Here is a 21965-nt window from a genome sequence, read left to right on the forward strand (position 1 = left end):
CCTTCTCTAGAAATGTTGGGGAGTATGGTCAAAATACAACACAGAAGATGAAAGAGGAAACTGCCTTTATGCTCTACCACACAGAGTAGGTGTTTGGGCCAAGTTCCAAATCTATGTAGTTCAATGGACTTCAGACCTTGAGGTGACACATTCATGGAGAGCAGAAACAAAAGTAGAGGGCAGAAATTAAGCAAAGGAATTTTTAATAGGAAAAAAGTCCATTTGCTCTCTTATGCTGTGCTGTAATTCCTCAGTGACCTCCAGCCACAAAGGTTATTTAAAACAATACTTGGTGATCTCAAGGAGATAACCTTGCACTGAAACAGTGTTACAGGTTTTCTCTGTCTCTGGCTCCTGTATTCTCATGAGATGATCATAGAATCAAGTAGGTTGGAAAAGACCTTTAGGATCATCAAGTCCAACTGTAAGACAAATCAGGATTTAGTTCTGGTGATGAAATAGATTATTTGTGTTTCACTCCCCTTGACATGACAGGGTAAGATCATTAACCCTCTCAGCAGCTGCTGCTTTTGCCCTTGCAGCAGCCAGTTTGCAAGAGCAGTTTGTCCCACCACAGGCTGATGGCACTCGGTTCAGAACTCCAGTCCTGAAGCTGTCCTGGGAGCAGGTCAGGAATATGTAGTAACTGAGGTGATGGTGCTGACAGGTTTCCTGCCTTTCTGAGGCACATGTATGCAAGAGACCTCCACAAAAAGGTTTGGTAAACTTCTGGGAAAAACCTTATGAGTTATCCCAGGTCACCATGACACTTGTCCCACAATATCCCTTGCTTCCTGTAATACAGAGATTCCCTGGCTTTGCTGTTTTCTTTATCCCTCTGCATTTGGCCCCTCTTACCACATAGCCCCACCATGGCAAACTCATGCTAAGGTGGCCAAAATATGATCATTAATTGAATCTCGGGGTACAAAACAGACCTACTGCTGTTACTGTACTTTAGTGTCACTGGAACTGCAGGAAAATAGTCAAGTGCTCTGTGTTATATAAAGCACTGCTATTTGTGCATGAAACGCACTGCATAAATAGAAATAGAAAAGTATAATTTATGGGATCTTTTTTCCATATAAACATAAGGATCTTTTTAAAAAGAATCCTTATTTTAAAATCTCTTTTAAAAACAGAGTTTGGTTTGAACATTAACATCAAGGTTAGTTCAATCAACAGAGTTGTTCCAGATTTATTCAGCGTAACTATGATCAAAATCTCTCTGTCACCCTCTAGCAAGCTGCATAATCTCTTTCTGCAGGATGCTTCTCTCACCTCTTTAACTCTTAGGCTGCTCTGGTTTGAATTTGTAAGGATCAGATTATCAACACGTATTTATTCCTCCACTCCAAATACGTGTCTCATACTGAATAGCTGTTTCTTATATATGTGTAATAGAGGGAAAGGCCTAACATTGAGGATTTCTGCCTGGAGGTAGGCTTCTTTATCTTTTACTTGGAATGTTAACTAGCACTTAGATTTCTCCAGGACTGGGAAGAGCTTTGGCTGAACCCACTGGAACAGGGACACCAAGGCAGCAGGGGTCACAGGTCTCACTACAACTTCTCAGTGCTCTGATTGCTGAGGTGAAAGGAGGTGAGTTGAGATACTCTTAATCAGAGCAGCTCCACAACACCTCACATCTATACATGCTTATCTAGCTGTCACAAGGTCTGTTCCAGCAACAGAAAGAGGTACATCCTGCTTTAAAGTTGGAGAGGAGTTCAGCCCAGGTCCCCTTGCAAAGCAAATTTGGAAGTGATTAGATCTGATTGCTCTGTGCTGCCTGCTTGTGTTGGACAGTGTGTACCTGAACTGATTCAGCTTTCGTAACATTTTCAGTGAGCAAAACAGGGGGAAGTACTCTCATACTCATCATGTTCCCCTTTCGCATTAGAAATGCTTGTGATCTGCACATTTCCAAGAATTGTGGATTATTTTGACCTTCATAATTGCTCTTTATGTGTTGTTTCTGAATAGTTAACCTGCAATTCTTATATCAATTTTAAATGTCAAGGCAATAATAGAGCCTCACATGATGATACGTTAGAAGTTGGGGTGACCTGATTTCTGTACAGAAGCAGTGTGTGAGATGACTGGGTAGCTGGTGTAGAGCAACAGTTTCCTGCACTAGGAGACAGCCTAGAGAGCTTTGAACTACCTGTTGCAACTAAACTGAATCTCCTGATTGTGTTCAGTAAGTAGCAAAACTCACTGGGAATACAGGTGAATATGCAGGAGAGATGCCAGTGCAAGCAGTTGCCCCAGAGTTATTCAACTGCTTGTCTAGTAAGTAAGGTTCCAAACCCAATTCAAACCGAAGATCAGTCTCTTGGTCTGTACATGCTTATGCTCTGTGTTGATTCAGAAAACATGTTTCATAAAATCCTCTCTGGATTGAAAGCATAATCTATCATCTTTACTTACAAAAGACCAGAGAGACTATCTGCAAAACAGTTCCCAGTATGGTAAGTTTCTTAAGACATTAGTCCTCATGATTCATTTCATATTGTTTAGCACTTGATTGTTTTTATAAGGGTGGTTAATAAACCAGACAAACTGCAAAGCCCACGCCAGGCTGAACGTTTCTGCTTGCTGTTAGAGCCTGTCTTCTTCAGTAATGACACAAGGTGATTCTGAATGTTGCAGTTTAAAAATAGTTCCTAAGTCAGCAAGCCAACAGTCTGTAGGTTTTTTAAAACAGTGATCTTTGCCAGATGTTCTGATACTAAAATAAGCAGTAGTGAGAGTGTTAAGTACTAACAAGAATGGCCAGAATATTGAGCAAGAAAGTATCTCATAGAGATGCAGTAAAATCCCACAGACCCTTCCTGAGATGCTGAGATGCAGCAGCAGCATGAGCTCTGCCTGCCCACCTTCCTCTTCCAGTCTGTCCAGTCTCCATTTCAGGAGGACACTCAATCACCACTTCAACCGATTACTGGATGCAGATCAGTAGAACTGAGCATAATGACTCTTGGATGCTTGGTCTCCTCGTCCATGATGTCGAAGACCACCCAATAGCAGCTGTTTTTCTTGTCTTGAAGATCAGATGTCACATTATAAATACTTTACTGCTTATCATGCCATAACTGTCCTGATTCTAAGGTTATTTTGGCAGTTTGTTAGTTAGTGTCCTAAAACTGTTTGTTAGCAACTGTATGAGCACGTCCTGCCTTTATCCAGAAGGACCCAAGTTGAAGAGTTAATTGACTATATTAAGGCCTGGATCCTAAAGCCCTTCCTCAAGTAAGTCACTTCACATTTCCCAAAGGCTGGTTTCCTCATACCCAATTACTGCTTTTCATTCTCTTTGCACATAAATACTTTTACAGAAGCCACCTGGTTTTATACATTAGGAACTGCCCGTGGAATTTGTCTAAGCTATTCCAGGGACTGGCTGCAGATAACTGATGCTCTTCTGCTACATAGGAAAGTAGGGGTAAAGCAGCTAAGAATCAAGCTTTTATAACACTTCAAGAAGGAATAGAGTTGTAATGAGAAAATGCTAAAAGATGGTGTTTCCCAAACTGTGATCCATGTGATCCAGCATCTGTTTGTCCCAGGAGACTGGAAAGCTCCAGAAGCCAGAAGGCCCTGGTGAGTGTCCATAGTATGGATGCCCTCAAACCTTGGTCCTTGGAAACCTCAAGTCACAGGCAGACCATCAGGAACCCAGGCAGGTTCCCATGAAAAATGTGTGATTGGAGCAGCTTACAGCTTCACAACATTTCCATTAAATGCCCATAGTTTATCAAATCAATACCTAACTCTGTCAGCCTGTCAGGAAAGCATTAATGCTGTGCTTCACACGAAGTTCACATCCCTTCATGGCAAACTTTTGCCATACTGTTTCTTCACACCCCCTGTCAAATAGACTATAGGAACTTGTGAACCACACTTACATGCAGTTCTAGGTCACAGTGAACCTTTCTATCAGGCTGTACTACAGACCTGAATTGATACAAATCTTGTTTTATTGATCAACAGTTCCTCCTAGTACCACCATCCATCTTCAGCAGTGATCAAGCAAGTCCCTAGGCTAAATCCTGAAGGCAACCATTCCATTGGCTTCTCTGAGGCTAGGATTTACCTTGTGTGTATGGCATGCCAGTGAAAAACAGCCTAGGTAGACAGCAGAAGCTGGACAGAATCCTGTGTTTGGAACAGAGGAGTGCCTGGATATAAGAATTCAAGCATAGTTACCATAGTCTCCATTTGCTTTTTAAAAAGCAGTTCTTTTTCAGCCAGTTGTATTCTGCTGCCTGCTTGTAAAACCTGAAAGATTTCTTCAGCCAGGTTCAAGGTTTAAAGCTACTCACAGGATAAGTTCATATCAAGTCATGTGAAGCCTAACTTGCACATCTTATCCCCCTGCCATTGCCTAATGTTAATGTTTGAATGTGCTATCCATATTGCTAACTCATGGTCCTATCTTGAGGGCACTGAAATTTCAGGCAAATACAAGCATGGCCTGTCAACCTCTATACTGAAGTCTGAGCCCTCAGAGAATAAATGCCAAGCACAGAAAGAAAGATACTTCCTTTTTAATTGATGCTATAACATCTTTACCCTCTCCATTTTATACTGCTTCCACTGACACGCTGTGAATGCCACAAAGAAGAGCTCAGATTGAACTCAGTTAATTACAGGATTCACACAGATGGATTGCCTGGTGCTTTCCAGAGGCAGCTAATTAAAGCAATGTTAGTAAGCACCATTAAAATGCCAGCTAAAGCTTTGGGAACACTCTTGATTAGGAATCAAGGTTCACAAATACAGCTTTGAGCAAAGGAGTATATTTGCAGTTCATTAATTGCATTCTAACGTATCTTAACTAAGGCACAGGATAATGCATGCTGATAGCAATATTAATGCCAAGACTTTTGAAAGTTCAAACCTGGCACTTACTAAAACAATCCACAATGACTCTAATTTCATATTCTACAGGAGAATATGGTATCAGGAGGGAGTCTGAGCTCCCCTAATTAGCCATGATTTAAAGAGCACTAGAAAAGAAACCAAGGCAAGGCCTAGTTGTAGCAAGTCAGTCACACACTGGCAAAGACAGAGAAACTGCACCAGACAGAAGTTATATTTAGACGTACAATATAAACAGAGCTTCCTTGCAGGTTCTGACAGAAGCTGTGTTTGCAGAGGATCAGTCATGCTCTCCCATATGCTGTTTCTGATATATGAATGTATGTATTTTTTTGCAATAACAGTAATATGGTCTTGAGCTGAAAACTTCTTCTAAACCTTCTTTTATGAACCCAAATAGGCCCATTCATTTAATATACTAAAGGATAATCATATGCACAGTTACGTGCAGCACAGGACCTCAACATGGTCTTATTCCCTGTAACCGAAACTGACTTTTGTTAGAATTATTTAATAAAATAAGATTTCAAAATAGTAATAGAATTTTATCCCAAATTCCAAAGATAGGCAGATGTCCATGTGTTTCGAGTTGCATGTCATGATTTAGCTGTTGCAGGCCCAACTTCCATGATCGACTTAAAAGAAATATAGATGAAAACAACTACCTACTGCAACTTTCCACTGTCATTTTCCAAGCAGTAAGAGTTTCACCATCCTCCTTCCCTTATATAAAAGCCACAGTTTAAAGGCATTTGGTGATTTCCTAACGAACTGAGCAATGTGGCATATACCAAGGTAAACCTGCAGTAAAATTTATTCTCTTCATCCAATGCTCTGAAGAGTCACAATGAGTCATTCAGGTATTGGTCTCTGCAAATGTCAGACCACAAGCCAAACACTGCTTTAGGACTGGCATCTTACATGGGCACAGCCATGTCCTGCAGAGGCTGCATGATCAGGGCCTTGCATCCAGACAAGAACCACTGTATTCTCCTTCCACTTACATTTCTTTCCAGTTTTGCTGCTCTTCCAGTTGCCCTAAGGGCAAGGAGGTAACTAAGGGTTTGGCAGTCTCTCTTTCTGCTTCCAATGAGATGACTCTGCGAAAGCCCAAGACACTATGGTGATACAAGCACAGTTCTGAGAAGTGCCTCATTATTCATGTTTTCCAGTATTTGGGCCTGATGGGACAGTCACTGAACTTGCCACTTGAATCTTTTGACAATGCCTGTCAAAGGATATGTGTTGATGAGAGCACACACCTTGCCATCCCAGAATGTGTGTTACTAGCAAACCATACAGCCACAAGCACTGCATTCTTATGCCAAGCACAGGTGGTGTCAAAGCTCTGCACTAGTTGTAAGATTCTGGAAAGGTATCATTGATTGCACTGAAATAATGATGTATTTAGTGCTTCCAAAAGGAGGAGTGCAAATACCATGACTTTCTCTTGAAGAGAAATGAAATGTCAGGCACGGATGCCTAAGTGGCTAAATTCTCCTGCAATTCTCCTGCAGAACATTCTTTGCTGACCCACAGACTCTCATATACTGTAGCACATGTATGTTCCACAGCCAGATTTGACATTCAGAATATTATTAGTATTTGATGGACCCATGTAACTAAATATATGCTTTTATGGAAAACTAAATGTCAGTGTTTAATGCCAGTGCAGGCCAGCAGAAAACTGCTTTTTCACTTGAGCTCCCAGCTGAAAAATGCGCATTCTGTGGTGGCACAGTTTCACACAAGATCTCCCCAGGTTTATCTGCTAGATAATGAAAGGGGCTACAGCAAAACCTGAGTCTTCAGGTCAGGTTTCTTTTACATGAAAACCTAAACCCACTGAATGAAATTTCAGCTGCATTCCTAGAAATCTGCAGTGATTCAGGCTCTGGAGAACAAACACTCCACTGTTACTTCCATGGAGCTCTTGTTCAAAATGTCTTTTCCCATGCTGAGATGCTAAATTCATGTGAATGTAAATGTATAGTGCCAGATTCACTGCCCAATAGGTGTCAAGTGACTTACATTTCATAGGTGAAGTATAATCCCTTTGCACAGTTTGTCAACTGCTAATAATTAAACAATCTAGAGGATGTTTTAGTACAAGGTATGGAAAGCTTTATGTCTTAGAAGAAAATTTAGCCCATGTGGTGCAGACTTTGATATGATCTTGAGTTGAAACAGGAGGTTTCAGGGTTGAACTGAGACTGCCATCATATGCACTGAGTTCTGCAAACCAAATGCACTCATTTGCACATCTGACATTAAAATGCATGTCAGAGAACAAACAGCAGCAATGAATTGTGAAGGCCACTAGGAACAAACACTTGTGTAGTCCACGGTTTTGTCTTGATGCAGTTTCCTCACCAGTACCGTGCTCCTTCTCCAGAAGGTTTGAGCCTGTGGATGGCATGGAATGATGCATGTCCTATGGCATATCCTGCTAACCTGCAATTAAGTCTTCTACAGGCTACAACATTACAAATCATTAATAAAATGATACCAGTACTAAGAAGGGGAAAACAAGGACTGTGCTAGTGATAGTGGGATACTGTATACAGGACCTAATGCCCTCAATATCAAAGCATGAAAAAGCCATGTATAACAAGTGAGCACATAACTGCACCAATGTATCCTAATACCTAGTGCTACAGCAGGCAGAGCAAGAGAAAATACAGCAGCACAAGACACGCTGGCTAAACAGTGCATTTGCAGCTGATCATCAGCATCCTAAGATAAACTGGGACAGTCAACTCAAAGTGTGAATTATTAACATGCAGCAAAATAGCAGCATGAGAATATCACTTACACTTTGTAGCATGACAAAACCTGTCCTTTCATAATAAAGAGAAATGAGGAAGAACAGAAGCTTTTCCTCCCCTGTATTTGTGATATTGCCAGTTGTCAAGGATATTTGCATGAAGTGTTCCTTTCCTGTTACTTCCAGAAGACTCCCTGTTCTCAGTAAGCAGCAAAATCACCGGGAAATCCTGTGAATACAATGGCACCACCTACCATCATGGTGAAATGTTTGTGGCAGAGGGACTTTTCCAAAACAGGCAAGCAAACCAGTGTGCCCAGTGCAGCTGCTCAGTAAGTAACACGGCTCAACAGAGCCCTGCTCTGTGCTTCATTTCTCCTTTCTAGAAGACATGACACCGAAATATAAGCAATACACAGCAAAGACTGGGAGTTGAGAATTAATGCTGAAACTCATAGTGTTCAGAGCCAGTCTGCAGTACCTGGTAAATGCCAGGCTACCTCTTACTCAAACACTGTGGACAAAGCTTACCCTGTCGAGCATCTGCTCTAAGTGAGCCTACAGTGCAGAGGCAGCAGGTAAAATACTGCTACTTGGCATAGATAGAACATCTCACTTCAACCCGACTGGAAAACGCAGTGCTAAGCCAATGCCTGAAACTGAATTCATCTGGACTGCACTGATAAGTAGAGCCCCACAGTCTGGGACTGGACAGCTCTGTCAACTGGCACTGGGCCACAGAGCCGAGATGTCACCAGTTCAAATCCTGTATGTTTGAACAGTAACCCAGGGACTCCTCAGAGCCAGTGTCTGAATCAAAACACCCCTCTCAATCCAGCCAGCTCTTCCGTATTAAGTATTGGCAGCTCTGACCTCCTCTCATCAAATCATCATATTCTACATTAACTACAAATGTAATAGGCCAAGCATTGAAAAGACTTTACAACTTTTAGTTAATGCCAAGCTTTTCCTCCTTTTCACTGGGAAGACACAGCTGAAGGAGAGCAGGGGGAAGAATTTACACTGGGTGATTTGGTACCAACCATGTCAGGTACATTTTCAGCCTACAGTAATTGCAGTTAATCTCCCCACACACTTTCATCTCTTCCATTTTCCTCTGAGTTTTTTAAAGAAAGGAATCTTCTTCTGTGTGACAACAAATTCTAACAAAGCTATTCAGACTTTTCATTGGGCTGATACTCTGCTTGTGCATACTAGAGTGGCATTTATGGAAACACACATACTGGATTTAAGCACATCCATAAAAAATGCATACACAGTACCAGGCAAATCAATGACTCCTTCTAAATTCTTGTGTTCTGCTGGCAGGAAGGAAATGTGTACTGTGGGTTGAAGACTTGTCCCAAATTAACTTGCTCATTCCCAGTTTCCGTTCCGGAGTCCTGCTGTCCAGTTTGCAGAGGTAAGTTCAACCATAATTACAGAAGGACAGGCCCTGAATTTACTCTTTCACCTGCCAGGGCCATGTCTGTGCACCAGCACGGGCCCTCAGGACACAATCTGCAAGTTTCCCATGTACTTACAATCCAAAGCATGTTGGGATATTAAACCACTGGGAAATGTCAGCAGGGGATCACTGCTAACTTTGTGTTCCTAAATTGAAACAAGAGGAGTATGCACTGATGATAAAGTTCCATTCCCAGAACGAGGTTAATCAAGGCTTCAAAAAGGTCTCTCACCTTTGCCTGAGATGACAATAGCAAATGGTTGCTGGAAGTCACCTTGCACACAGTGTCTTGTTAAGCCACATAAATCCGATAGCAAATCTTCATCCTGAGTTTGCATGGTGTTTGGGAAGAGATCTTCCTTTTGGTCTTTGCAGAGTCTAGTACAATGAAGTCAGACTAAAGACTGACACTTCTACACCCTGATGCTACCTCCACTCTAAATGAATTTTTAAATTAATCCATTTTAAATGGATGAGACTTTTCCCCTGAGTATCTCAAGGTGTAGCTCAGTTACCCCCTAACTGCTCCTGCTCTGCTTCGCACACAGGAGATGGAGAATTATCATGGGAACATTCCGATGGGGATATCTTCCGGCAGCCGGCCAACAGGGAAGCTGTAAGTGTGACCTACAACTTAAAGACAGATTTTTGCTGTGCTTTGTGCATCAGTACATCAGGGAAAGAATAGAAAAGGATGGTAACAGGTCTACTGCTTCATCCTGGGCTCTGTGAATCTAGCCCAAAATAGGTTTCTTGCACTTCAGTAAATCCCTTAATAGACTCAGCCTTCAGGAATAATGCTGAATTATAAACTCCCATGAGCTCCTGCAGGCTCTGGATTTTGTCTTTGTTGTATACGCTCTATAAAGAATAAAACTCTTCAGCAGTTTGTTTGCTATGCAGGCATCACTTTTAAATCATAATTGAAAAAACTTACTTCCCAGTTGGCATTTACACATGTATATATTTACTTTAGGTGCTTCATTGCCGTGGGGCTAAGAGTATCCATTAACAACTTACTTCTCAAGAGATGATTTTTGTAACAGCATTTGGAGAGAATGTGAAGTGCTTTTAAGCATTAGGTGCATTACCTAAATACATGAACTAACAGGTCTTTGGACTAGTGAGAAGAATCATGCCTTGTAAAATAACTGCTGTAAAATACACTATTCTTTAATGCCCATGGGTATTTTGGAAAATAATTTTCTGAAAACAACCATTGGTTTTGTTCTAGGAAACACACTGCACATTACTATTATTGCTCCTACTGTTCTTTGCAAATAAAATGAGACTTCCCAGTCTGTAAGACAGATCCTTGCTCAGTCTGTGCATGCCTAACACTGGCCTTGCATCAGAGTTCAAAGCTGCAAGCAAACAAAGCTGGACAGTCACTCTGGACGTGCCCTGCCCCTGGAGACCCAGCAGAAAGTAATTTTGATGAGGAAAACTAGACAGGGTTACAATTCTTCTCATCTAATCTTAGCGTAGACATCAGTAAAGTAGGCATCTAATTCTGAACATCATTTTTAACACATGGAGTGAAACAGGACTCCTGGGTTGTGATTCATCTCCTCATGATACAGAGTTCCACAACAGGTGAGGTTCTAAAACTGCCTCTCTGTCCATTGACTCAATTCAGGACTTCAGATGACCAACTTAAGTAAGACACCTACACTGACATATAGAGTCTGTGAGATGAGTTACAACCACATATGTGTGTGAATGATGTTTGATGATAGAAGCAACACTCGTCTGTATTAAGCTTCTAGTGCAGCCGCTTTCCCCATGTCAGATCACTGGAATAAGACATTTACTTTCCTGCTCTCTTTCTGTCTCTTAAACAGAGACACTCATATCATCGCTCCCACTATGACCTGTCACCCAGCTCTGCAAGGCAGGTAGTCAACATTCCACGCTTTCCGAATGCCAGGAGTAACCGTGGAGTCCTCCCAGATCCCCAACAAGCTTCAGGAACAATAGTACAAATCGTCATCAACAACAAGCACAAGCACGGACGAGGTAAAGACAATTACTTTTTATGGTATTACTCTGGGTCAGGAATCAATCACCTGTAGCTCAGAAAGAGTTCTCAAAATATACAGCAGGATATACAGTGCCAACTCGCACAGACCCAACGCAAATCAGGGAGGCAAAAAGCAGTAAGCTATTAAGGATATGAAATCAGCTCTTGACTGAGACCAGTTGTGCCTCCAGACAGCACTGCGTTTCACTCTGCAAAGGCACACCACACTTGTGTTGCTCTCTGAAATACCTCGTAGGATTGTGCAGTGGCTACCAGGGAAGTGAGTGCTTTGTGCCATAGAGGACACCACAATGCCTTCAGATTCATTAACTTGTTCACAAACTGACTTTCCAGTAGGAAATTATTTGTCCTATTTTCCTTACACCATCTCTTATTTTGTAACTTTACTGGCTGTAAGCAGTGTATGTTTAATCTGGCCCATAAATCTCAGACCATAAAGTTCTGCCATAGAATCAAGAGGTTTTCTGCTTCCAAGGCTTAGCAAATTATTCTCAAGAAAGGCAGTTGCATGACTTCCCACCCATTAAGCTACTTGTCTGAGACAGTGGGATGCAAGGGGTGCTTTGCATCCTCCAAGACTAATACTAGAGGCAGAGTAGGCAATTAGCCTGTACTGGATGCCTGAGCTGTAAAGAGGCAAAATTAACAAAGATAATCAATCTCACTCTAAGAATCCTTTAGTGCTTCCTGATAAGACAATATAGGACATATTACATTATGGGGACAGCAGACATTTGAGCCCCTATGGCAAACCTCATCCAAACATGACTGAGCCATATACCTGCTGCATTACAAGAAGGACAAAAATAGAGGGAAAATGTCAATTCACCAGTTAGTGGGACAGGGGGTTTGTACAATAAAAAGGGTGGGATGCTCTGTTCTTTGAACAGAGGCCTGCAGGAACAGGCCTAAGAAACCATAAAAGAAATAGATGTAAAAACACATGTTCAGAAGAGCATCTATCCACAAATACCAGTCAGTGTGCATTGAGAAACTACCCACAAAGAGTTAAAGGCCCTTGTATTAGGGCCAACTAATCGTTTAAGGTATTAACTAACAGAAGGAATGTTGGCCATAGGATCTTTATTATCCACCTGAACAAGCATGAAAAAACATTCAGATCATGCCAGTGTTTTACGCTGAGTCTAGGAGCAGGAATCTCTGTGCAGTGCAGTATCTTTGACGTGTAATTCACACATGAAGACATCATCAAAGAAATTTCTAACTGATTTGTTTTGGCAAATAAAGAGCATACAGATGAACAGCATATTTCTGGGTGCAGTATATAGGAACTGCCACAACTTCAGACACTCACTGCCTGGAAAGTGCCTGAGAAATGCTGGGAACAGAAATGCTGACCATGTATTTTCTTTTGTCCTTGTGCAATTAAGAAGTGTTTTATTAATTAATGCACATGCCCCTTGAGATGCATTTCAACAAGTTAAACAATAAACACACAATGACTCCCCTGACAAGCCAATACTGTGCAGTTATAGGAATACAAATTTATCATTCTAAACATGAAGAGCACTGATGACAGGGCATCAGGGAACTAGAAGTTATTTGCCATATTTTGGCTTCTACTGGAAGCTTCATCTGCCACCTCAGAGTAATTATTTAACTGGTCTGTGCTAAAGAAACCCTAAACCAGAGAGAACCCTAAACCAGAGAGAATACGTATGGACACAATGTCAAAATCACCCTGTGAGGGTGAAATCATGAAACCTTTATGTCTGTAAAGGATCTGGAGAAGCTGGGGAAAAAATATCTACTTCAGCAGAAATATGACTAATAATATAGTATTCAAGCATGTAAGAGGCCTGCTGAGCAGCTCAGTACTTACCAGTTTTCTCAGTTATGTTTTTTCTTCCATGTTCTTAGTATACAGATAACACTTTTAGTTGCTTTTATTTGAGAAACTAAACTGTTTCCTATCTCTGAACAAAGACACGTCTTAAGAAAGAGTTAAAAAGTAGCAAATTATAAGCCAAATGATAGCATAACCCCCTGAAAGACAATACATTGCAAAAAATACTCCCCATAAATCTCAGTAACTCGGTAAAGTTTAAGCCAGTTGGTCACATCTGTTACCAGTTAGATGTAAATTTCAGATTACAGATAAAAATTAAATTGCTTTTGAAAGTTACAGGCAAAATAGGAACATATTTTACAAATAAAAGCATTAATAGAAATGATGGCATATTACAAGAATTGGAAATATTTACAACATATCCCAGCTTCACTTCAGTTGCTTTTAGAAATGAAGCAGTGCCCTTTCTTTCACCTTGTTAGGATTAGTTTGCATTTTTCTTTGTGTTTATAAAATATTGAAAAAGAAACAAGTAAGGTTTATAGGACAAATGCAAACATGGTGTAAAGTGATATAATTCCCATTAACTGCCGGGTGACCCAAACTGCCTTCCACCAAGCATGGATTTTTCCACTCTCCTGGTGTCAGCTGTATTTCTCTGTCTCTTAAGGGCGCTGATGAATAAATATTCTGAGGTGCTTAGATGCTATTGGGATGAAATTTCAGTACCATATAAATCCTTTCATGCTAGTGTCTTCTTGTGATTACAAAAGCAAAATCTCTATATACCTACAGACACGTATATTTCCATAAAGGATATAAAACTTTATTTTTGCAACATTCCCTTACTTTGGTCTGTGTGTTGTGTGGCAGGAGCTCTCATGCAAAAGCAATGAAGGGTTGTATTAACTCATCCTGCTGACAGCATGGCTCTCACTACAGAAGCCGTGTTGAGTTAATGGCTAGAAAAGCTGTACAGGTGACTCAGTATCAAATGTCATGATCCTGTCATCTGCAGATTCAATTCTAGAAGCCAGAACCAATGTGGCAGGCTGTGTCCTGTGTGGTGACTGAGATTAGAAGAGGAAGGAGGAGTGAATTTTATAAGCAGGTTAGTGATGCACAACTGAAATGTGTGCACTGGAGAGGAACTACTCAAATACTTGATTCAGCCACCTTCACTGTTCACCTCTAAATGGTGATGAACACTAGTGTCAGCAGAGATGGAATCAAGGCAAAACTGCTCAGAAAAGGGTGATCATAGGCCCAGACTCATTTAAAGCAGCAAAACTCAAAGTCAGCAACCAGAGAAATGGGCAAGAGACACTAACAAATGATGTATAGAGACATTGCTTTAAACATGTGAATGAATGAAATGAATATTCATAGAGACGTAGCCAAGGAAGGTACCTTTTCCAGTTGTACTTTTTTTTCCTTTTCTCTTCTTTTGTAGTGTGCGTTTCAAATGGCAAAACATATTCACATGGTGAATCTTGGCATCCTAATCTCCGAGCCTTCGGAATCGTAGAGTGTGTGTTGTGCACCTGCAACATCACCAAACAAGAATGTAAGAAAATTCACTGTCCAGAACAATATCCCTGCAAATACCCTCAGAAAGTAGAAGGAAAATGCTGTAAAGTCTGTCCAGGTAAAACAAAGTTGATCACAGACCACCTTTTTGCCGTGCATGTTAAGGGGCTTGGCTCAAGCCAATAAGATCTGATGCAAACAGCAATAGCAATGCCCACTGTTCTCATACGTGTGCAAAGGTCTCAATGTGAGACAGGCAGAGCTGCTGCTCCTCAAATGGGGGTTTGCTGCTGAAGACACGTTTGTTCTGATCAGTCCCTGCCTTTCTCTCCACTGGTAGCACAACTCTCTGATGCCCATTTCTGAAGAGACTATTTCAGAGAGGCACACAGAAAGTTCATTATTGTCAAAAGACTCTCCCATCCTTCCCCAGCTGCAGAGCCCACGGAACCTTCACATCATTTTTTCTAGCTTATAAATTTGCATGGGGATCATTAGCCTTTCTGCTTGTTAAAATGTACCAGAAGGATTCAAAACTCCCAATTAGAAATCGGTTGCTGTCAGTTACATAACCTAATCCTTAAAATAAATACTAACTTATCATAGATTTTGCATTGTTTCTATGCTGTGCTAATGACTGAACTTACGTAGACATTACTTACTAAAATCAGTGCTTACAACTTGTGAAAAATCTGCTAATATAAACCTGCTGATGGTTAACCAGCTGCATTCCATATGACACAAGCGGTAAAGGAGTGTCCAGTTCCCTTTGGTGCCTTTAAACTTTTCTCATTTGTATGGCTCATTTCTATGTTTGGTGATACACTGGATGGAAATGCTTGTTGTTCTGTCATGTATAGAAATCCTTCAGAGAATGCACACTTCCCATTTTCTTTGCTTACTGGGGAAGAGCACAATGCAGTGGCAGTAGGCAGGCAGGAGATGTGTATCTAGATCTTTTGGATATTTGTGAATTACAGCTTTTATTTAGCTTATTTGCTATGAGAATGGTCAGCAAAACCTGGCTTTAATAGAAAATTTAACAGCAAAAAGAAAGTTACTGTCTTTTTCTTTGCGATTCTATGTGCTGTTTTTTAAGAAAGCTGAACCTTTTCTGTCTGCTCTATGTGGAGATGTATTCATTGTCAGGTTTTCCCACAAATTGTAGTCCGAGTGTATGAGTTGCATCATTTCTCTCACATTCCTGTCCAACTCCCAGTTACCAACAGAACAATTACAATTTCTCCTTATGCTCTACGACTTTACCAGGTGAGCAGGAGATAATGTGTACCGTGGCTAGCACAGGCTTGCACTGGCCAAGCAGAATGCAAACCATGTAGGTTCTACCTGCCCTTTTCCTCAGCAAAACATTAATGCGGGTCTCTTCACCAGTTTTCACTTAGTTATTCTGCTGCCTCTGAGACTTCTGCCATTATTTCAAATATGCTTGAAAAACTGTGAGGAGTCTCACAGACCACATGGTTTTACACAGCTCATTTCCTGTTTGTCAAGTAAGTTCTGGAGGACTTGATTACAACTGAATTATGTGTTTTGGGCTTTTTTTTAAACAGAAGAAGTACCAAGTCAAGCCTTTGACAACAAAGATTACTTCTGTGGGAAGGAGACATTTCCCGTCTATGAATCCGTTTTCACGGAGGAAGGAGAAACCATCAGAAAAATTGCAGTAGAAACTGAAAAGCCACCTCAAATAGAAATACATGTGTGGACAATTAGAAAAGGTGAGCTAAGGAAGTTCTTTCTTTAAAGAGTGTATCACCCTCCATTAATTTCCCAGGACAAGCTGAAGCATTCTGAGACTGATCTCACTATTCAGGGTATTGCAGTTACAGCCACTACCAACATCCTCAAGTTCTGCTGTACAAAACCCATTAATAACACACAAAGCTCTAGTTGTGCAGACTCCTACCCTTCATTGGGAGCAAAAGCACAGTGACAAACAGGTTGTCAAAAATACCCTGTGTAACTTATTGCAGAGAAATGGATAGCAGGGTTTAAACCACGTGCCAAGAGGTTCTTATTTAGGATGGACCAAAAAGCTTTGCATTAAAATCAGTCTGCCTTATCTGATGCCTTAGTGATGGTCTAGAACATGGACAAAACCTGTATAAGGATGGAAGCAGCATCTTTTACTACACTAACTGGTAATTAGAACAAAATAGAAAAGCATTCAGAGCCCAAATTCTGCAAATCCTGAACTTTTAGTACAATAAAAATTCTCTTCTGCCTCCTGAAGAGCTGGTCTACTTAATCTACTTAAAGCAAAAAGCATGTCATCCTCATAGGAAACCCTCATATATATCTTCATGGAAACAATACATCTCTAGAATGTACTTGGGCATAAAGCCAAGCCCAAAGTGTGAGCGGAAAAGAAGTCAGGTGAACAGATGGTTAATAACTACTGTGTGTTCTAGAAGCCACAAAGCCTCGTGATGATTTGACAGTGATGTTGCCTGCTAGCTCATGACAGGCAAAATGGTATCTGACTGCAAAATGATGCTGGTTTTCTCCAAGATGTTGGGATTTTGGCTTCTGCTGTAATCTTACATTTATTCATAATAAGGAGGGGTTCAGCTGTGCTGGAAAAGAATTGGCTAATTCTCATACCCCTCACAAACTGCAATCATAAATCCACAGAAGGATTTACAGGGGAGTAGCAAAAAACCAAGGGGGTGGCAACCAGAATAAAGAATAGGCTGAAAATTCATGTAATTGGTAAGGATGATTTCTCAGGGCGGCTTAACATGGCAGTAGTTCTACATATAGGCAGGTTCAGAACAACAGGCACACTTCCAGTAACATGCACTTCTCATATCCTTGCTGAAGGCATTCTGCGTCACTTCTATGTTGAAAAAGTGTCCAAGAGAGAATTTGAAGAACTTCCTTACTTCAAGCAGATAACAAGGACAACCCCTAGTAAGTAAAATTCTGACCTCTTTCTCCATATAAACATAGCCTTGAAAAACATTCTCTTTTACTCAACACAAACAGATGTACCAAATTTTCCTCCAGAACATGGCTCCAATATTTATAAGTTTATATTTAAATAAAGAAAATACAGCAATTTATCATATAGATACATAAAGCAGTAGTTCATTTTCATGCTGTCTTAGCCTCCTGTATTTTGTTAAAATATAAATAAGCTGGTTTCTGCCCATAATGCCACAAGGCTGAAATATGACTGACATCAGCACAGCAGCACAATTTGGATTTAAGTAACAATTCAAGTTACCTCAGCTTTTTTACAAAGTCATTCAGAAGGGAAAAAATCAGAGACGTTTTTTAAAGAGTTCTCCAATATACATGTTGTGTTCGAAGCAAGCCTGTCCTATGTTCTTAACAGTATCTTCATTATTAAAACCTGTTTATTGAAAGCACATGTAATGCTTTTGTCACTCTTGATTTAATTTCTTTTTTGTATTTTATCCAACTTGGGATATGACGCCTAATTTGATAGCTGAATGAAGGCAGAGGCATTTTCAGTTCCCAGTGCTTTTGCATTACAAGTTGTCATTTTTGCTGAGGTCTCTAATTGGGTAAAGAAATCTTCTTCCCAAGAATCATATACTCTTGGTAATACAGGCTTAGTGAGAAGCAGACCCCTTTTCATGTAAAAAGTTTCCTAATTTTTGCTGTCAGCCTTCCATAAGCTTGTCATTGTTGTCTATACCACAGTATTGTAGTTACCAGGACAACGGGCATTCCTATTCACATTAGAAAAAAGTGTACAAAATATGAATATCCAGCAAACACAGTCTGCATTACACACAGGCAGGCAGAGTTCCCACAGTGCATGAACCACTTGGACTTGTTCCTTCTCAACTTTCAAATATTTTGGTTTATCTTCAGAGTTACATCCTCACATCACTCTATCATAAAGCAGAGTATCCAACAACCTAAATAGTTAACTAAATAGATCAACTTAAGGTACTACTTAATTAAAGAAAGGAATAATATTCTGGTCTTTGTTTATTATTTTTAACAAAGTTATTTTGCATGGAATATTGTAAGATACTTTAAATATTTTCCATGGGAGGACTGGGCATTCTCTCTTTGACCATTGTGAATCAGCCGGTCTGTAGAGTGCTTGTAAATGTCTTTGAAGATCCTTGTGCCCTTTTCTAAGTATCTGTCTCCTTTGTGTTTTTCTTTTCAGGCCAGTGGAAAATATTTAGCGAGGGAGAAGCTCAGATCAGCCAAATGTGTGAAAGCAGAGTGTGCAGGACTGAGCTCGAGGATCTGGTAAAGGTTTTGTACCTTGAGAAGTCTGAAAAGGGTCACTGTTAAGGGAGACAGCACTGGAGGGAAAAACACAAGAAAACTTATGAAAACTTGGGATCTGCAGCTGGACTGCAGGCTTATTTTGCTTAAGTCAACAGTTGCCCTAAAAACCAAAACTATAATGCAGTAATTATTCACATCATGCACAGCAAATTTGCTGCTTTATGTGTAGTGGTCTGTGTCAACCGTTTAAATATCTCCTCCAAAAGACTAGGAGGCTCTGTGTTACTGGTGGGGGAAGGAGAAAGAGAGACTGTACTCTCCCAGAGTTGCATTTCTTTACAAGTTAAAAAGAGAAAACAGAACATTTTTATTATTATTATTATTTGGCAACTTATTCAAACTAATGAAAAGAAAGACACCTAATAAATGCGCAGGAGCTATGGAGAGCAGTATTGCCTGTGCTGAATTTATACCATTTCTGGTGTTGAAATGACTCATGGATTATTTTAGTAGTGGAGAAAAAATACAAGTGATACAATACTTGCGTTGGAGACATAAAAAACCAGATTTAAACTAACAAACTCCTAAGCAGCCTGCCTTTGGGATGATGTCTTGTAGCTGAGCAAACTGAGTCCATAAACTGAACAGCAGGTGTTAGTGGCAATCACTGTATTTTTGTAGCAATTTGAGCAAACGTTCACTTTTAAGTGGTTTTCACTGTTTCCTCCACCCACTTCTCTATAAAAATGTGAAGTGTCAGCTCCCTATCACAGCCCTAACAACTTCATTCTTCTGGGCCCTATTAACGCATGGGCTTGGCTGATAAACTGCCTTCTAAAGTGACATGGCAGAAGGTGGTGAAGTACTCTGAGTACTTTCAAAACACCTAGCAGGTTAAACCTCCTTCAAAGTTACCACAGTGCTTAATTTATTGGTTCTGATCTGCTACAAACTGAATCTTCCGCCTTTTCCCGAGGGTGACCTCTCTATTCTCACACACTTGAAGGACAGGTTTTTCCCATGACAAACACCAAACAGCTACAGCAACCCTTCGGAATACAGCAGCTCTGTGGAGACTTACCTTTGTGAAAAACAAATCTGAGAGGTCCTGTTTAATGCAGCGTAGCATGTCTGCAGTGCCTGTAAGAAAGGTGCCTCTCATCTGCTCTGCCTTGTGTCTGCCATGCTGGATTAAATCCTGAGAAGCAAGCGAGTCTGCCTGCTTGTGCTCCCATTTTCTACCCCACAAGCAGATGGGAATACTGCTGTTCAAACACACACTAGGAAACAAAGCTTTATGGAAACGGCCTGATCCAGGGCCTGGGTCTTCACAGGGAATGAAATCAACAGTGATGGCAAGGATTTTTAGGTTTGTAACCCTGCCAGTGCCAGCACGCCAGGGTGTACCCACATCCAAAGGGATGAAGGTGTGGGAGAGCCCCTTTCAGGCAGAGCTGCCCCATCCTGAGGGGATCCCTGTCCCAAGCAGCAAAGCCCAGCAACCTCCCTCTGCAGTGTGGGCCTGCAGCTAAGGCAGGGCTTCCCAACAAGGAGCAGGTGAGGAGAACAGACATGAAGGGAAAGGAAAAGCCAAAGGGAATTAGGAGAATACATATGTGGTGATCTCGGTTCCTTAGCAATCCTGCCTGTATATAACCACCCCAATGTCCCTAGGCCTGGACAGAGCAGATGATATTTAGGAATACTTTCCTCCCTACCAAGCACTCAACATAACACTGCAAAATAGGAAAACACTAAAAGGGAGCTCCACCAGCAAATGCATGGATTGCAAGAACGAAACACTCTCACCTGGTATGAGTGTGAACCATGGCAGTCTCTTGCCCAAGCCTCCATGGGCTGCAGGGAGAGCCCTCAAGGTGCCTCCATGGTCACCCGGGACTCTCAGCTCCCTCTCCCTGCCCAGCCCGGGGCTGTTCCTCGCACTCTCCCTTCACTGCCCAGCAGCGCTCTGCCCTTCCCTAAATCCACCTTCCTGCGGCTCCTCCAGCCCCGCTGAGCGCCTCAGCGCTGCCCGCTGTGGGGCCGCTGGAACCGGCGGGAACCGGTCCGGGGCAGCCCCTCGGCTCCCTCAGCAGGGCCGGCAGCCCCGCTCCAGAGGCGGAGCTGGCACCCGCCATTACCAGTGCTGTACCACTGGGTTACAAGGACAGCTAAGTGAACTGCCCCGCCGCCTTCCACGGGACCCCACGGAGCCTCTGCCTCCATGAATCCTGCCCCGCTCCTTGAAAGGGGTGCAGTGTATCCTGACTGAGGTCCTGGGAGCTCGCAGGGTCAGAGGTTGCTGCAGTGTAACTGGCACCAGCAGCACCGACTGCACGTGGCATCGACATGGGCTGAAACGTGCTGCAGAAGTGCAAAATTTCATTATAAATCTTCTAATAAGTCACGAGTGAAGCTGATCGTTCCTTTGGGAAGACATTGCGAGGAAGAGGTTCTAAGGAAATGTAGCAATCTGGTGGGATGGCCAGCAGTTGGTTTCTCACCTCACGGGCATCGTCTGTAGCAGTAGCTGGTCAAAAAAACGCCAAGGGGGAATGTACAGTGTTCGTATTTTCTTTCTTTTAAGAAGAAGGCAACCTGCTTTTTGTACGTGTGACAGGGCAGGTGGAATCCGGGTTGTGTATTTATTTTATAATAAACATGTGTTTAAGAAAAGCAGACAAAGGAAACCCCATAAGCATCATTTAGTGAAATGCAGTGTTGCATTTTTCCAGTTTCTGGTCACTTAAGACAACAAAATACACAGTGTCATGTTTTTCATTCTCTTCATGGGATGTATGTCTGTTACAGTACTTATTTATGTACTTGTTGCATCACTTTGGCCTGGTTTGATAAATTAATAAACCCTGAAGTTGATAATAAAAGGAGATGGTTTGTGTATGATGCTGTTTGGTTGAGATACTTGGTTTCAGTTCCCTGTTTGCAGCCCCACTGCTGCCACCTCAGAAAGCCTGAACCCACGTGCCTGGCTAGGTTCAGGTCCTGTGCTATCAGGTCTTGAGCTACGAAGAGTCAGATTCAACACTCTGGACGGCAGGACAGGGTGCAAAGTAAGGCTTCAGCACTCACCAGCATCCTTCACACTTCAGGTGTGAGCTGAACACATGGACTTCAGCAGCGCACCTAAGACACCAGTTTATCAACCCCCAAAGAGATGTCTGCAGGCTATGAGCAGTTCTGACTTACTGCCATCTAC

At 41.6% G+C, this 21965-nt stretch overlaps 1 protein-coding gene and 1 long non-coding RNA gene across 3 annotated transcripts in view; one reads left to right on the forward strand and one right to left on the reverse strand.

The window, feature by feature from the left end:
* The window catches only part of CHRDL1 (chordin like 1), a 37535-nt gene extending 17509 nt beyond the window's left edge, over positions 1–20026 (forward strand). Inside the window, exons 5-12 of one of the 2 annotated variants that reach the window (XM_057399450.1) lie at positions 7841–7986; positions 8984–9077; positions 9671–9738; positions 10967–11141; positions 14430–14624; positions 16078–16245; positions 17351–17440; positions 18681–20026. In XM_057399450.1, coding sequence (XP_057255433.1) covers positions 7841–7986; positions 8984–9077; positions 9671–9738; positions 10967–11141; positions 14430–14624; positions 16078–16245; positions 17351–17440; positions 18681–18811 — 1067 coding nt within the window. In that variant the 3' untranslated portion in view covers positions 18812–20026. The remainder of the gene's footprint in view (positions 1–7840; positions 7987–8983; positions 9078–9670; positions 9739–10966; positions 11142–14429; positions 14625–16077; positions 16246–17350; positions 17441–18680) is intronic. The other variant, XM_057399451.1, reaches the window with a different exon arrangement.
* LOC130593944 (uncharacterized) overlaps positions 13060–21965 on the reverse strand; it is a 33324-nt gene continuing 24418 nt past the window's right edge. The window contains exon 2 of the long non-coding RNA XR_008970929.1: positions 13060–14520. This is a non-coding gene — a long non-coding RNA (uncharacterized LOC130593944). The remainder of the gene's footprint in view (positions 14521–21965) is intronic.

Source organism: Pezoporus wallicus, unplaced genomic scaffold (genome assembly GCF_028554395.1).
Source record: "Pezoporus wallicus isolate ANWC-B61680 ecotype Strahan unplaced genomic scaffold, APGP_CSIRO_Pwel_v1 contig_13659, whole genome shotgun sequence".
NCBI lineage: Eukaryota > Metazoa > Chordata > Aves > Psittaciformes > Psittacidae > Pezoporus > Pezoporus wallicus.